This window comes from Cyanistes caeruleus, chromosome 6 (assembly GCF_971803275.1).
Source record: "Cyanistes caeruleus chromosome 6, bCyaCae1.hap1.1, whole genome shotgun sequence".
In the NCBI taxonomy this organism is placed as follows: Eukaryota; Metazoa; Chordata; class Aves; order Passeriformes; family Paridae; genus Cyanistes; species Cyanistes caeruleus.
Window position 1 is genome coordinate 28,701,605 of NC_141706.1, and position 17,380 is coordinate 28,718,984.

The 17,380-nt window shown below is 42.7% G+C and overlaps 1 protein-coding gene across 23 annotated transcripts in view; it reads left to right on the forward strand.

The window, feature by feature from the left end:
* Window positions 1–17,380, forward strand: part of TSPAN18 (tetraspanin 18) — a 185,521-nt gene that overhangs the window by 158,598 nt on the left and 9,543 nt on the right. For all 23 annotated transcript variants that reach the window (XM_086895021.1, XM_086895023.1, XM_086895029.1 and 20 more), the window contains 4 exons: window positions 309–398; window positions 6,020–6,111; window positions 6,879–7,073; window positions 12,287–12,361. In XM_086895021.1, the coding sequence (XP_086751147.1) occupies window positions 6,049–6,111; window positions 6,879–7,073; window positions 12,287–12,361 (333 nt within the window). In that variant the 5' untranslated portion in view covers window positions 309–398; window positions 6,020–6,048. The remainder of the gene's footprint in view (window positions 1–308; window positions 399–6,019; window positions 6,112–6,878; window positions 7,074–12,286; window positions 12,362–17,380) is intronic.

The following is a 17,380-nucleotide window of genomic DNA, read 5'->3' on the forward strand; positions in this document are numbered from 1 at the left end:
CCAATAAAATATTGAAGGTGCAGCTGGTATTAATCTAGTCCTCCTGTGGTATGAAGTGCATGTGTAATGGGACTATAGATTTACGTGTGGTCTGTGGGCATTTAAAACACCCCAAAGATTGTTAAAGAGATTCTGAATTGAATCCCTCACTGGGTATTAAAAGCTCTTCATTAGTGCTAATGTACACTAAATTAAGGTGGCAATTAGATTGAGCACGTACATCAGGGTGGTGTGTTTTAATAAATTGTGTATTTAACATAATTGCATTTTATTGACTTCTTCAGTAATTGCGTATTTTTCTCTTACAGGACAAGCTTGGATAGAAGGAGATACATGGGACACACAGACAATTAAACACTGGAAGAGACACTGTGCTTCAAGTCCCAAGATTAGTAAAGGTGAGTGCTGTTACTGGCTTGCTCTTTCTGTGTACTTTCTCTGTATCTCTGTTGGGGCAGCTTAAGGGTAGCTATGGTGTGCTGGAGCTGGTGAGAAATACACAGATCATCTGCCACTGTGTCGCCAGTAAGGCACTGCAGAAAGTCATCCTTCCTTATGAAACTCCTTATGAAACTGCCCCTAATCTGTGTTGTGTCTAGAGGAGCAGACTGTGCAAAAATAATGCTCTGAGAGGATTTTCTGGAAGGCCCTTCCCGTTAAATAAGTTCTCTTGGGAGATCCCACCACTTTGGTGTCGAGTTGGGTACTGTTGGCAGGTAGTGAGCACAGAAATCCCCCTATGGGAGGTGTACCTGGGAAGGAAGGCGAGCGTGCTGAGCCAGGTCTCCATGCCTGCAGACCAGAGGCTGGCCTGCCACATAGCTGGGGAGGGCACACAGTGGAGCAATGCCAAGTGCTGGGGATCCTCTGCCACTGGCACAGCTCAGGAATGCTTCCAGTGACATCTTATCTGGGACAGCCTCTAGAAATCAACACATTTGCTTGAAAGAGAATCTAGTCCACATTTTCTAATGCCTTTAAAGGCTACCTGGCACTGGTTCTGGAGAACTTCAAACACATGTTCTGCTTTTACTTGGTACAGTGTGTATGGCTATGAAGGTAGGTGTGAGTTGGCATCATTTCCTGCTCAAGCCACTGGCTAATATTTTGTAGGAAGTACTGCAGAACTGGTTCTTATGTTTAGAGGAAACAGCAGTTCAGCATCAGTTCAGTGGACAAGTTCTTCATGCATGTTGACAGCAAGGAGGTATTTATGTTGAAAGAAGATCGTGTGATAGAAGAGCAGTGACTGAAAAAGTGATTTGCATGAGGGCAAGATGTCCTTTAGACATCTCTCTCAGTTTTTCTGTGTTTTCTATCAAGTATTTAAGATGGGGAGACTGTGATGAGCAATCAGCCAGTCTGTCTGAATTTCTACAGTGAAACACAAATTGTCTGCAGTAACCTGTTAGGGATGGGCAAGGAAAATGGGTCACACGCTTGTTTTCAGTAGAGGATAGGAGTGATAAAATACTGTGAGGATTGAGACTGGTGAAGATAAGGTGCTCCTGACAGTTCTGATAGACTGGCACATCCGTGAGATGCTCTTGTTTCCTTCGCCACCAGGTAACTTGGAGACACCTTGGGCAGCTGTTTTGAAAAGTGTTTTTACCAAGTGGAGTTGTCAAACACTGGAAGAGGTGTCCAGGGACACTGAGGAATCTCAGCCCTTGGAGATATTGAAAACTTAACTAATGTGACCCTAAGCAGCATGCTCTAATTTTGAAGTTGGATCAGATTTGGAATTGGCCCAGGTTGGAGGCAGTGGGTGCTTGTACTCAGTGACATCCAGAGGTCCTGTCCAACCTAAGTTTTTCAGTGATTTCTTCTTCAAAGCAAAGGTAAAGAAGTAATCTAAGTGAATCCATGGGTTTCAATCCAGTGTTAAACAGATATGGGGGTTGAGGGAAATGTCAGTGCCAGCAAAGAGAAAATTGGAGGCCTTTTGGAGGGGTGGGCAGCTGCCTTTAGAAATGTGAAGTTCAAGGCAGCTGCAAGGCATGCAAAGCAAATGACAGAAGGAAGGAAGTGGCTGGAGAACAAAATAATGCATTGCCTTAAACAACTAGACTGTATTCCTAACTGATTACAGCAGCTGGGCTGTGTTTCCTGGCTACATTGCTGGTGACTTTTACCCTCCCCACCCCTTTGCAAGATAAAATTCATGGGGGATACAGAGGAGAGAGAAATGTAGAATAATGTGCCTAAGAAGAAGCTGAACATTTATAGCTACATTTGAGACAAAAACAAATGCATCTCATATGTCTCACAGGTCTGAGATGGGACAAGCCAGGGAGAGCATCTGTCAGCCGCTGTCTTCTGCAGTTCTGACTGCTAATGTTTGCTTAGCATTAAATGTCTCCTGCAGAGAAGAATTTAATCTCTCACAGATTTGGGGCCTGGAGGAGGGGAGTGAAGGTATTTTTAAAAGGTAGATTAAGACATATGCATTCAGTTTGTATCACACTTGTATCAGTGTGTAGTAGGAGTAACTCAGATAATTTGCTCTTTGTGTGTATGGCTTAAAAAAAAATGTAGAAGGAAAGCCCGTCTCTGTGGGCCAGGATGTCCTTTATTGTCACTTATTAGCCATGAAGCCTGTCATCAGGGACTCCAGGTACATTCAGCTAATTAGCAAGGCAGGACTTGGCACAAATGCATTCATAATTACATTATTTGTAAGTCATATTATTTGCATTTTGCTTGCCTTGTCTGTAAACAGCATGACTTACATACTCTTCAAAGTCTGGAGCAGCACTGCAAATATGAACTAGATGGTATTATCTGCTAGGGTGCCCAAGCTCTAACACCAAACAGTTTTAAGTGCCTCATAAGAGGTCAGATCATGCTTTTGGATGATTTCCCACTTGAATCAGTGCAATCACATGATCCATATGGTGGCCTTGGATGAGATGTTTGGAAATCTGGGTACCCAGCAGAAAATGGATTGTGTGTGTTGTGCTAATACCTGTGTGTCTCTGCAAGTTCTAAGTTCCACCAGTGCAACAGCTGCTCAGAGCTTGTGTTTCTCAGGTCAGGTCAGTGGGTTGGCATTTTCTGGAAGCTTGCATTGACTTCTTCTGATGTGGAAACTCTGATATGGTTTGTTCTTGGCTTTACCAGCCCAGACCTCACATTATTGCCCCTGAGTTCCGTTTGCACATCCTGAGTGGAAGAAGTTTGGAATCTGATTGCCCCAGCAGGTGTGGTCTCGATTTGAAGCACAGCACTATGAGTAAGGTTGCATTTAGTTATTGCTTTGCTGTGTGAAGTGTAGGGGGTTTAGGAATTACAAATCTGAGCCCTGTACCACTGCTGGGGACAGTTTCTTGCCCAAGCAAAGGGAGCCCTTGTTTGTCAGAGGTGAGTGTACGTGTGTTTATGCTACTCCCAGCTTATTGTGACGGGCTGGTTCTTCCAGACAGTAAAGTTTTCAGGATCTGATTGCTCAATGGATTTACAGTATCCCTTCCCTACTTATGCCTGGAAAACATTTTAACATCCTGAGTGGATGGGCAGGCAGGAGAGATGCAAAGAATCATAGCCTTTGTTTGTCTTTGAAAATAAAAGTAGACCTGTATTCAGCTGATGTAAATCGGAGCGGTTCCCAGGGAGCTTGCTCACCTTACAGGGGAAGCAGTCCCAGATATGGAAAGGAAAGGAAGGCAGGAATGTGATCCATCAACACTACAAAGCAGCAAGACAGTGTGAGGCTTAGGAGCTGCTGCTTCTTGGACCATAGGCATTGTTTGTCATGCAGGTGACTTTAGTGGGGTGTGTGAATTATGTATAGTGTCACGACAAGGCTAAACTGGTTTGGGTTTTGTTATTTTTGGTTTGTTTTTTTTTTACAAAGTCTACTATAATTGGATCACACAGGTGGGTGCTCAAGGCACCAGGACTTTGAAATTTCTGAGATAACTTTAAGACTTTGGCTAATATACTAGATTCATTGGAGCATGAATATTTAGTGTGATGATGGGAACAGCTAGGTGACACTAACTCTGGGACTCTTTGAAATCCCAGTACCCTGTTGATTTGTCTGTATTTTCATATCCGTCTCTAGTGTCCAATTCATGTGTTAGTAGAGCTGAAGGCTCATCTTTCCCGTGAAACTGAAGAATTCCCTGCCCAGCTCCTTAGCCTTCTGGACTTCAAGATCCCTTTTCTCTGTCAGATTTGCAGACGTGGCTTTAAACAGTGTCAGGAAGCTGTGGGCATTTTCTGCAGGCCCACAACAGAGCTCTGCACCCTTCCCCATCTCCTGCAGTCACCCTCTTGTCTTTGAATCTCTCTGGGCAGAACAATTATGTGTCAGGGGTATCAGAAAATAAACTTTGTAAAGAAAAAATATTGCCCTTGTTCTCAGGTTTGTGTTTCTCCAGAAGCAAGGTGGATCTTCTCAGGATTCCTCTGGCAAAGGGGGTTCCCTGGGCAGTACCCAGCCAGCAGAGGCACACTGTTATCCTGCCCCAGGTACAGGCAGCTGCAGGGGGAAAGCAATTGATTGTCCACATGAGCTTCTGTGTCACACCATTTGTGTGTTTTGTCACAAAGAAGGAATTGATTTGATTTTAAATCAAGTGAAAGCAGTAGACCAAACACATGCTGTGTAACAAAAATCTGGCTCTTACCTCAGGCAGCCCCTTGCTGGGAGCTCTGCCTACCATGGGTTTCCTCAGCTCCTTGGCTAAAGCAGAGCGGTTCCTATGGTCACAGAGGAAAGCACCTCGTGAGGCTCTGGAGCACTCACAGATTTTGTGGTTTAACAAAAACAATGGAGTGAAAGGCAGTTCTATTTCTGGCCTGGTGAAAATCTTGGATAATGTCAGGGTTTTTTCTTTTAAGTGAATTAAATGGACTTTGCTAACATAGCATATCATTAGACACACGCCTGTTAGGGGATGGCAATTGCAGTTGAGAAAGGGAATGAGGTGCATTAAGGAGCATGTGGGCTTTGGGAAGGCTCCTCTGGGGAGCCAAGCAAACCTGTGCCTCTGTGTCTGCAAATTTACAGCTCCATCTGTGCACAGTGCCATGACTGCATTGTTTCAGTGGAAGTTTTACTATTTCATGTATTTATTTGTCTGTCCCTCTAGGGTACTTGGTGATATACTGGCATATTTGGACACATAGTCACTTCATTAAACAGCAAGCAGGAACTTTCCTCCAGTGTAGCCTAACCTGGTCAGGATTTATTGCTGCTCTTCCAAGAAGCACTGGCCAGGCAGTTTGTTGTCTAATTCAGAAAATGAGTTTCAGAACCGGTTAAGGTTCCTTAGCATTTTTTCCTGGCCTCAAAAACTTTCCAACTTTGATCCAAGGGTTCATCTTGCAAAAGAGCTATGCAGGGTGGGACGTAGAGCAGCAGGATTTCACTGGCACAGGAACATCTCCCACTGCATAGCAGGCAGGTGCTGTGCCCCAGGCTGAGTAAATATGTGAGGATGTCCTTCTTGGGCCCTGCCATATCCATGCACTGCTGTCATTCCAAGCCCAAATGTCTACAAGTTTCCCTGAAGCTGTTGTCCATGTTTGTGTGGTGTTCATTCTGTAGAGGAAGCTTGTATGAAGATAAGTGTCTCAAATGCTTTTTGTGTGTCCTCCAACTGGGCACAGCTTGTTCTGGCTCCTGTTTCAATATGACCTTTTCTCAGCATGAAATAGACAGGTACATTCAGTGATTCTTAGACTTGACAAGCTTTAAGGAGTGGGGAAAGAAAATTCCTTCGTGTGCAGAGGGATATTTTTTCCTCAGTATCTCACTCTGCAAGTAAAGCTAGACCTTTCCTCTCCTGCAACCTTCCCCTTCACTTCTGTGTTCGCCTTCAGACCTTAAAGAACGCAAAGGGACCAAGCAGCAATCATTATCTCTTAGCAGCCTCTGCTATGTTCCCTGTTCAGGTAAGACAATTTAATGAACTCCACAGGGTCTTGGGGGAAATACAAATAGATTGGAGACAGGATTGTGTCATTCCAATAAAAATGAGTGTGCTAAGAAAGTGCTGTTGTTTTTCAGGAGGAATTGGACAAAGGACCCTGAAGACCATGGAGGGAGACTGTCTGAGCTGCATGAAATACCTGATGTTTCTTTTCAATTTCTTTATATTTGTAAGTATTTGGAATTCACTTTCTTTTCTGGATCTCCCTGTTTCCAGCAGCCTGCTGTTGCCCAGCAGGGTAGGCTATAGTGTGGTAAAGCTGCCACAATACAGCATATCTCCTCTGCTCTGCAATAGCAATCACTGAGCATTTTGCAGCATCCAAAGATGCTCAGACATTCAGCAAGGCAGCACAATGGTCACTGCTGTCTGAGTTATTGCTGTCCTTGACAGAGGAAACCACAGGGAAAGATGTAACTAATGGTGCACCTGGTTCATCCATGAACCAGGCAGAAGGAATTGTTTTCTTGTCCTGGGTGCCCTGCTGAGGTTTTCACTCAGAAGCAGTCATTTTCCAGCCACATGTGGAGTCATTCTCAGCTGGTTCTGTTTTTGAAAGGAAGGGTGGTAGTGCCCAGCCACCCTGGTCTCTGTGGCAGGTATGGTTCATGTGAGCCCCTTCACTGGGCTGTCCCCTACAGATGTGGCAGCAGATCAACACTGTCTTTCAGCAGTACGGAGGGAGTACACAGCTGGTAGAGCGATGTGTCAGGAAAGAAAGGTGCTTTTGCTGCAAATGATTCATTTATTGCACAAGAGATACTAAGAGCATCATGTCAGAAGTCACCTGCAGAGCAGAGAATACATGCCTTGGAGAAACACAAATTCTCCAAATTAACGTCTTTGATCAAAAGATAGCAATGCATCCAGTTTTTCTGCAGCAGTTGTTCTGTGCTGACCTGTCTCCCTCTCTCTCCTGTCCTTGTGCTGTGACAGCTGGGAGGAGCATGCCTGCTGGGACTGGGAATCTGGGTCATTGTGGATCCCACAGGTTTTCGAGAGATAGTGGCTGCCAACCCCCTGCTCTTCACGGGAGCCTACATCATGCTGGCCATGGGAGCAATGCTCTTCCTGCTGGGCTTCCTCGGCTGCTGTGGTGCCATCCGTGAGAACAAATGCCTCCTGCTATTTGTAAGTGCCCTTGCAATTTCTGCTGGCCTCTTGGTTCTTCCTGTATGGGTGACTGCAGAGGTAATGCTGGGATAATTACAGGACTGAGTGTCTGTTGTTGTAGCTGTTATTCCCTCAGATGATAGGTAGGCTTAGGATACTTTTACAGACTGCTAGAAATAGAGATAATTTGCTTTTTCACCTATATAGATTTGAGTCCAGTCTGAGAGTGTATTTTGACCTTTTTAGGTTTTCATTCTCATTGACCCCATTTGTTTGCTTGATCTTTTTCTACATTTATAAAGTGACCAAAAATGGTCCTTTCTTGGCTACTCAAAACCCACTGTTCCCCTTGTAGATTCATTCCTCAGGGACTCACAACAAAGGAGGGAACACTGGAGCACAGCCCCTGTGCAAGGGAGCCCCCTCCCATGCCAGCAGAAATGCCCAGCCCAGGGCTGCATCATAGCACAGCATAGTCACTGCTGTCACTGCTGCTCTCAGCAGCTGGTCACTCCCTGATAAAGCACACTCTGCTCCTAAAATGAACCACACTTCTTACCTTTGGACAAATTTTCCCCTGAATGATGAGTTAAACTTCAGCCCATGGTGGTCATCAATAATTACAAAGAGCTAAAATAAATCACTTTTTCCCTTGCCCCCCACTCCTCCCAAGTTCTGATACTAAAGGATGTCCAGCCATTATCTCCTACTGGAAGGCATTCCCAATTATGTATTGAAAGACAAAGACCATTCCTTTTATTTTTCTTTTTTATTTTGTGAAATGTAATCTTCTGCTTCTCCTCATGGGCCTGTTGGTACTTTGGGTTTGTTGTGGGTTTTGCTTTGGGTTTTGGTTTTTTTTCCCCTTTTTTTTTAATCTCTATCTTACTGTATTTTGTTAGGGTAGTGTCTTGCACAGATGCTTCATGGTTCAAAAAAGGCTAGTCTCTAACTTTAAAGAAGACAGGAAAGTCCTCTTTCTTGAATGCAAACCCATCTTTTCCTAGAGAAGAGTGTGGCTTCACTGAGATAAATTCTCCTGTATGCCAGGATCACATACATGCCCACGTGTTGAGTTCACAGCCTGCAAATGAGAGCCCCTTTGGGGAAGCCACTCTGGGTTTGATTTTTAGTGATTTATGTCAGAAGTAAATCAGAAAAACAAATGTATCACCTGTGAAGTCTGTGGAGATCTGCCCAGAGGAACCTAATAAAATGGAAAGGATGAGACCCAATGAGCCTGAAGTTACTTCAAAGCCTGTCCTTGTCAGATTACGAAACTAAAAGTGAAGTTTGTTGAGAAATGTTGTTATGAATGAATGGGAGAATAATATTTTCACTCTGCTGCATACAAACTGGTGACCTGGCTGGAGAAAGGGAGCTCTGGGTGTTGCTCTTCCCTGATTTAACATCTTTTTCAGCTTTGAATGTTTCTCCATGTGGTTTAATTATACTCCAGTACACTCAATTTTGTGGTTATTACTTTTCTTACTCCTAGAGATAGTTCTGCTGCTATATTTATTTAACTTTATTATTATTTTATTTTGAATAAAATGTCAGAAAAAGATGAGCTGGAAGTAATGCCCTAGACTAGGGGAAACTCTAAAAGTAATTACAGGACAATTCATTTTGGTCAGTCAGATCTTCAAGGGATTTTTGTTTCAACACCAGCTTGGGTGTGAACAGCCAGCCATCTCATGTGCAGCAGTGTGAATCACTTGGATGAAGACCTGTGCTGATACCAAGGGAGAAGAAATATATTTCTAACTTCTTTTTTTGGGGCCACACCAGTTGATGTTAAAATCAGCTTATCTTAAAACATCTGTGAAACCCAAAGTCTGATGGGAGTAAGTTTTAGACATTGAATGGGCAAAAGATTCATGACTGCATGCCAGAGAGACTGGGAACACTTGCAAAACAGAGAGTGTAAGTCTTTGTGGAGGTGGTACCTGGGGAGAAGTTGCTAGATCAAATCAAGTCCACTTACAAAGTTGTTAAAGAATTGATGAGCCAGAGAGCTGCTTGAGTGAGATTTCACCGTGATGCATAATGTATGCCTGAAGCTTTTAGTCCAAATGTAAACAGAAGATAGAAAGGACAAGACAGATGCATGTTCTCTAGGCTCTGGTTTCGGTGTTTGCAAGGATTTTTATTTTTCATTAATCTGCTTGTCTTTTGGTAAAAAATAACCCTGTCACTATGGAACCTAACGTGTTGCATTAAGCACAGGGCTGTGAAGCAGTTCTAGATTTCCTGGCATTTGGACCTGGCTCACAAAAAAAAAAGAACAAATGGTGGCCTGTGAATGAGACATTGAATAACTTGTCCTGAGGGTCCTCTGACTGCAAAACACCACTGTAAACCCAAAAGTCAGAACCCAAAGTACTGTTGGACATACAACATTGCACCAGGGGACTGAATTCAGCTTCGTTAAAAGAGCCCGTGTTACCTTCATTTGGCTTAGTTTCAAATGCAGACATCCTGTTTTGCACTCCTGCAAAATGGATGTAGTAGCCCCTCAAACTTCTCAGCATGAAAATGCAGGTCCTTTGAATTAAAGTCAGTTGATGGTCTTTCTGGAACAGCAGTTCTGAAACCAGAACATTGGATGAGTTATGAAAAATAAACACGGAGCATTAATTTGTGTAAATTTCTGATAGACCACTTCTGTGAAAACTCCTGTAACCATCATCTGGAGCTGAGGCAAGATTTTTCACCACTGTGAGAGAGCCTAATTCTCAGGATGTTCACCTTGTATGTGGGGAATATCTGTGTTCAAATGTCAAGTATCAAGCTTGAATTTGAATGTGAGGTTACTGTGTCCCATGCATTTTCCAGCTGGCTCCTTTGTGCTCTCACATATCAGTAATCAATTTAATTTTTGGAAGGAAAACACATTAAGCAGATTTTGACTCTCCTTCAAATGCAGAATGGGAGCAAGTTCTGAAACACTGATGATCCATCTTTTTCTCATCAACATTAATGGCTGCTTGTAGGTTTTTTCCTACTGTAACTTAAAAATCTGTAATGCAGAGTGCACAATGTAAGTGTAAATCAGTTTGGGAATGATAATGAAGCTTATCACAGATAATCTGGGAATGACTGCTTCCACTTCTGCACAGACCTGTGCTGGAGCTCGGGTGAACATGTGCCCCCCAGTAATCAGTAAATGAAATGCAATTAGCAGGGTGATGGGATTAATCACTTGATCACCACCTTAGACCTCAGTGACTATGCTGAGATCCCTTGATGGATGATGATGTGAATTTGCAAAGCGTAGTTCATTCTCATCACTTGTTCTTTGCCCTCCTGTGGTGAAATTAAAACAGTCTCTGAACAGGAAAAAAAGAAGCCACACAGAATACTCCAGCAGTAAGAATAAATTAGAGTTAACTTGTTCGGCAAAATCAAGCAACAGCATGCTGTTAAAAACCAAAATCCCTGCTCATCTGACTTGTTTTGTTATTGGAGCCCAGGCTCCTTTTCTTTTGTTTCCACTGCAGAAGTAGGAAGACAAATGTGATAGGGTGGTGCATGTGCTTTTCCAGTGGGGAGAAATCACTTACAGATCTGATAATTGACAACAAAACAACATTTTGCCCATTATAAGCAGATAGTTTGAATTCTCTCTCCATCACTGAAGTGCACAATGCACAGTCTTTCAGACACTATTTTTAAATCATTGCTTGGGGATCACAATAATACTTCTGGCCCTGTCTGCCTGTTTTCTGTTTCAGAAAGACCTATAAACTTCTCACACACACAGAAAAAAAAAATCCAGACTTCTCTTGTGTTTATTTTTACTTGTTGCTTCATCTACCTTTAATGGTAACATGTACCAAGTTTATTACCCTCTGCATGATGTGGTCTTACAGGGTTCCCTATTCACTTTTGCCTGTCTCACACAATGCCAAAATCTGAGTTAATGTCTTGACATTTACTAAGTTCTGTAAAATAATCTCAAAGTCTGTGGGCAAAGTTTTGGGCTGTTTGAATTTTAGCCAGGCTGATTGAAATGGTAATTTCTCTTTATGGCAATAAGAATGTAAAAAATGTCCACCTAGTTCAGACTTATGGTTACTCAAGTCCATGATTTTGTCTACAAGAATGGAAGCAAATGCCATTTTGGGAGAGAGTGTAAATCTAGCCACTTCATGCTCCATTCCTGTAGCTATTTCTCAGCACCAACATTTGCTGTTTTAAGGATGTTAAAGGGTATATCCCTGTCTGTTCTTTTTACTGTTTCATAATGACTGAAGCAGCACCAAATTAGCATGAGGCATCAGTGTCACTGAGAACTGGTCACAAAACCAGGCAGAATTTGAAGTGGAAGCCTGGAGGAGTCCCATCACCCATCCTGGGCTGGAAACACTCCCGAGTACCTGAGCGCTCTGGGTAGACAAGGTCTCAGGAACAGCACCCTCACAGCAGGATGTCAGTCCCTGGGGATGAGACCTCTTAAGTGCATCTGATTTACTTCTGTGGGGTGGGGAATGAAGGCACAGTGGATCACTCAGGCTTGGTAACCTCACCAAAACAAGGTGCCTTTGGTAAGACTGAAAACCAAACTTTCAGACTGAAGCAGTAGAAGGTTGCAAAGGCAACAGGATATAATTCCAGCTTAGACTGAACAGCCGTGTACCTACCTGTTTTGCTTTCCTTCCCTTTTCCTAAAATTATGATGACATAAGTGTAAGAGTTTTACTTCAACCTGGAGGTCAGTCCATTTTAGGTCACAGGTATAAATATTTGAGGGTATTTCCCACTTCCTCTTTCCACACAAAATAAGCTGTGATTATATTACAGTAAAACCGTGTTGTTTGTATTGTGCTCAGGGCTGTGTGTGCATTTACATGTGATACCTATACTTGTGTCTGGACACAGTTTAACCTGTGTGAGCATGTCCACAGTTCTGTAACTTTTCCACCAAAGCAGGCTTTACTGTTTTGATCTGGTTTATCAGGGGATACTAGGGGTTCTGTAACCTTATATGCTTTTACTCATGAGAACCAGGCAAAAGTGTCACAAACTCCCATGTCCTGTTATGAGGTCAGAGAGGGAATGTGTGCTTCAAGTGACTCTCTCATACGGTTTCTTAATTGTCAGGGGGAAAGAAAAGTCTCCTTAGTTATTTCTTTCCATGTCTTTGGTGATTAGCAAAACCCTGTATTCCTGCTACCTATTGCACACATTTAATGCTATGTTTGTGTTTTTTGTCTTCTCTCTTCCAGTTCTTCATGTTTATTTTGTTAATCTTCCTGGCAGAGCTTTCAGCTGCAATCCTGGCATTTATATTCAGAGAAAACGTAAGTATCCGCTGGTGGGCAAACTCTGGACCCCAGTGGGGTTACACAGAGCTGGAGCAGGGTGTTAGACGGTGGCTGATTTGTCTGTACAGTGACTGTTTCAAATATCAGCAAACCTCGTTCGTTACTGGCCTGCCTGCGGAGCTGCCAGCCTGTCACGGAATGCTAACTAACCTGGCTAGTGCAGGATGGAGAGTTTATGGGGACACACTTATTCCTGAAGCTTTTAGAGTCTTTTAAAGTCTTCCTAACTCTCTTGCAGCCAAACCAGCTGCACATTCCATCAGAGAGAAGTTTTATAACAAAATCACACTATGATTAAAAGCAACTATGTTCCTTTTTCTATATAACATGTGTTTAATATTAATAGTTGAAAACTCCTGTTTTCCAGACAGAGACAATGCTTGCTCTGCAGTGCAAAAAATCTCTTACGAATCTTCTAATCATATTCATTCTTGATCTTCCATGTTCTGCTGCTCACCAGACTCCTACCAGTGCTTGTAAGATATCCCCCCTGACCCACCCTAAGCAAATCTCCTCCCACCTATTGCCCTGCTTAGTTTCATCCTTCTGTCCAAAGCTTCATATGATGTAGCCTTTCTCTCTTCTTCTGCAATGAATATTATATGGCCATCATTCCTCCCATGACCTAGGGGTAAACTTTTACCACAGAAGTAGTAACCACAGTCTCATTTCTTTCTCTAAACAGCAAAGGTCTGGGCATTTTTTTTTTTCATGTTCACACATGTGCAAGGGAGAGCCTGACTGAAGTAGGTCCATCCTTCTTTGAGTGATGTCTGTGAAAAAACATTGACTGGTAGAGGTGGTAACTAGTGACTGTTAGTATTTATTTTGCTTATTTTGCCTCTGCCAGTAGCTAGAGAACATCCAGCACCTTTGCTGTACTGAATGTGAGAGAAGTGTGGCATGAGCAAAGAAGGGGCACGTATAATGACGAATTTCTTAAGCAGTATATACTTTTAATTGTATTCATTTAAAAAAGCTTTTGATAGAAAAGAATCAAAACTTAGGAAGCTCACAGTGACAGAGTGTGGTGTTTTTATAGTAGAATGGGTTGGGGGAAGGTAGTGAGAGGACTTTTTTTCTATTTATGAGTTGGTGGTCTTTTGTCTTTGCCTCAGATCTGAAGGCAATGGGGAAGGGATGGCACTCTGCACACAGAATGGGTGCTCCATTCCAATTTAGGCTTTGAGACCATGCCCTTATGGAAACACCTATAAACATATTGCAGTATGGGGAGTTCTGGTGTCTTCCAGTCATTACAGCTCCACTGATAGGAATTTTTAGAGAATTCCTTTGGTTCAGCACAAGGGGCAGACCACACACATAGAAACAGGTATGTGCTTTGTGACAGAGACAGAACATGGTCCCTGGGGAGTGGGGCCTGGGCAAGCAGCTGTCAGCTGATGGCTCTCACCTCCCCCCTTCTCTCTGGGAAACCTGTAAAAGGTACAAGAAACTGCCCAGGCTTGCTGTGAGTGCTGGGTGTAGGGTGGCTGCATTTTTGATGTGTCCTTCTCACTTACAGCTTGCTTCTGAGCAAAGCATGGACACGTAAGGTCATGTTACCTTGTAAGATAACGTCACAGTGGTTATTCTAGATTCCTGTGGCAACTGGCAGTGTTTTGTGAGATAAAACTTGAAGGGGAACAAACTTCTATCTTTCTTGAGCTTGTCTCCTTGTTTGTATCACCATCTTCCCACTCTGTCAGAATGATTGACAGGAAGGGCTTAAATGGGAAGGAATGAAGAACGTCAGATCCCAGCATAGCTGGAGTTGGCTCTGTGCAGAAGACAAACTTGATCTGCGAGTTCTTGTGGTTTGTTCACTCCTCAGGTTTCTTCTGAAAAAAATAGCCCGTGTTTTGGTGTTGCTGTATATTGTGGTAGCTTGTAGAAAGCTACTTGGGGCCAATTTTGCTGTCACCTTGGGTTAGGGTGAGCTATGTGCGTGGACAGAGTTGTTCTTTCATTGATCCTATGGCGGGAAGAATTCTTCACAGTAGCAATTTAAGGTCAAGAGCAGATGTGCTTTTCTCTTCCTTGCAAAACAAATTACTTTCAGGGCATGTGGTGGCAAATGCACACTTAACCAATTTAAATTTCTTCGAAGCTTACCAAGTGGGATTCTATGATGGTTGTTGCACCACTTCATGTGGCTGTGGTATGTAAAATGAGACAAGAGATACACTTTATCTGTTTGTTTTACATTTGTATACATTTGTATACATTTGTATAGTTTTCCATCCAAACCAGCTCCCAAACACTCAATGGGATTAAATTATTAACATTCAATACCTAAGGGAGTGAGAGAAATCAAGAGACAAAAATAAGGGAGAAAAGAGATGTTTTCTGTTGAGATTTGGCATGAGAAGAAGAGTCAGTGACGCAAAGCAAGGTGGTGGGATAAGTGAAGGTGGTGTTCATGAAGGTGAGCTGCCATGACCTGCAAGTCCAGCTGCACTTCCAAAGAGCTATCTAAAAGCAGTCTCTGAAGAGGAAGGCTGCTGTTAATCAGCTATGGGATTACCAGAGTGTCTCTTCCTTTAAAAAGGAGGTTTTGGGGATGGAAAACCCTTTTTCGTCTAGAAGATACCCCACACAATAATGACTTTCATGAACACTAGAGAGAGACTGTGAAAGAGCAATAGGAATGGCTCTTTATATGCTGTTCAGAGGTCTGGGTGGAAAAAATTCTGGAGGGATATTTGATTCTTAGTGAACTTTCTCAGCAAGCAGGAAAGCAGGATGGTAGGGAACAGAAGAGTTCAGTGGCAGGGCTTTGGATGGAGTCTGGATGTTTGAATTTTTAGCCCCAGTTCTAACACTTAATAAGCAAGCCACCATGGTTGCTGGTGCCTCTATTTCCTCAGACAAAAGGCAAAAGCTAGTGAACCTTTCTCAGCTGAGTGGACAGAGGTCTCTCAGATGGAAGGCACTGCAGGAGTGGGAAGTGCAGCACTGGTGACTGCTCCTCCATGCCCTGCACTGTGCCAGACACTTCAGAATGCTCCAGGCCGATGTAGATGGGTAGCAGTGTGTCCTGTTTCCCAAGCAGGCACCATGAAAGCAGCTTCTTGCACAGCATTCAGTATCCTTGAGCACAGCATGGCATGAGAAGGCTGTGACCTTCCTGGGCAGTGCCAGCATGCCTGTGTTGTGCAGAAATGCCCTCCTTCTTCTAAACCCCTTTTATCTGGCTGCAGTAATCCCAGCAAAGCTATTTTTTGAACCAGTGTGACAAAATAACAGCCTCTCTTCATTCACTGCCATGTAAATGTATGCATGCATGCACTGGAGGTGCCCCGCCCAAAACACAGCTGAACAGCTCCTAATTGTTCATGGCTGTGGCTGCCACAACTGTCCTGTCAAAGTGTGTGTGAAGCTCTAGTTTTATCAGTAGGTCCTTTGCTCCTTTCTGAATAGTTATTGCCATAAAAATCCAATGTGCACCAATCTCATCAGGGCTGGTACTTGTTTCAGCTAGAGGAGAACTATGGGCATGGCAGTAGGACTGTCTTATTTCATCCTCCTTTGTCAGCAATATTTTTAAAAAAAGAAATTTTTTTTTGGTTTTTTTTGGCCCCATTATTCTGAACTTGAGATGCTCAGGATAAGCAGTTTAAGACCAATGAAATGGAATCAGTTATTTTCCTGGCAAATGTACTCTTCCAGCACTAGGCTTTGTTTTAGGCCAAGTGTTGTAAAAATCACACACAAACTCTGAACAATTTCCTCTGGGATTGTGGCTGTCAAAATAAAGGTTTCACTTTATATTTAAATTACTCTTTTGTTTCAGACCCCAACAAAGGCAGCCGGCTGGGATTATTACCAGCGGTAATATCAGTTTCAAAGTCTGTGCTTCAGACGAGCGTCAAAAAAATGTGCTGCTGTCTGCAGGGTTGGATGCTGCATGGATAAATTAAGCAGAGAAAGGGAAGGAAAGAAGAACACTGAGGACATATTTCAGCATCTTCTAACCTCACCTTCCCTCAGTACACAAAATTCCCAAAGGAAAAATGCCATGTCCTCTGCTATTTTAATATTCAAATTAAAAAAAAAAAAAAAAAGAAAAAAAAAAGAGTGAATATCTGTCCCAAAAAAGTAATTTAGGAATTTAACAGCATAACTAATTAAAGGTAGTGAGACTGAGCTAACTGCCTGATTCGTGTATTTGTGACAAAGTTTTACCCAGTACTAATGTAGTAATTACATTTGACCTTTGTTTGTATTTGTAAAAGAGAAGCCAATATTAGCTGGTATTCAGGGTCTTTTTAAAAGTCACTACAGCTTTTTTTTTTTTATTTCCCCTTAAATTCTGTGATACAAACAAAACAAACAGTTTTGTGCTTGTGCTTTTGTGCCCACCCATAGAGCTCATACATATATGTATGTGTATGTGAGATATTTCACGTTGCATATCAAGAACCTGAAGCCAGCTTGTAGCAGTCTCTGTTACTGCGTCAGCAGTGCTCTATGAACAACAGGGGGGAATAAAAAGGGTATTTTTCAGGCAGCTTAATTCCTGATCCTACAAATATGCAACATCACAGCAGTGCTGTAGCCAGCCAAGTCCAGCCCCCTTCACTGTGGCTTTTGCAGCAGCAGAAGATTTTGCCTGTGTGGATCACAAATCACAAGACATTTTGGAGAAGGGACCACACAAGTCCAGACCTACTGGGGACATGAAAGAGGATTTCTGGAAGTTTTTGTCCTGAAGTGACAGAAAGGCAGCGAGATTGAACTGGGATGTTCAGTTTAACAAGATTATTAGGATTGTATGTTTACAATTCCTCCAGAGAGCCATCCTAAGTAAATGTAATTTCAAGGTGTCTAGCTTCTCGAGAAGACTCTGAAACAAATTTTTTGTGCATTTATTCTGTTTTACTGTAAGTATAAATAGGGGTAAATGAAATTCCAATAATTTATATTGTTGACCTTTGGAAAAGTTTACATTATCTAAACACAAATATAAAGAGGATTTTTTTTCTTCATGTA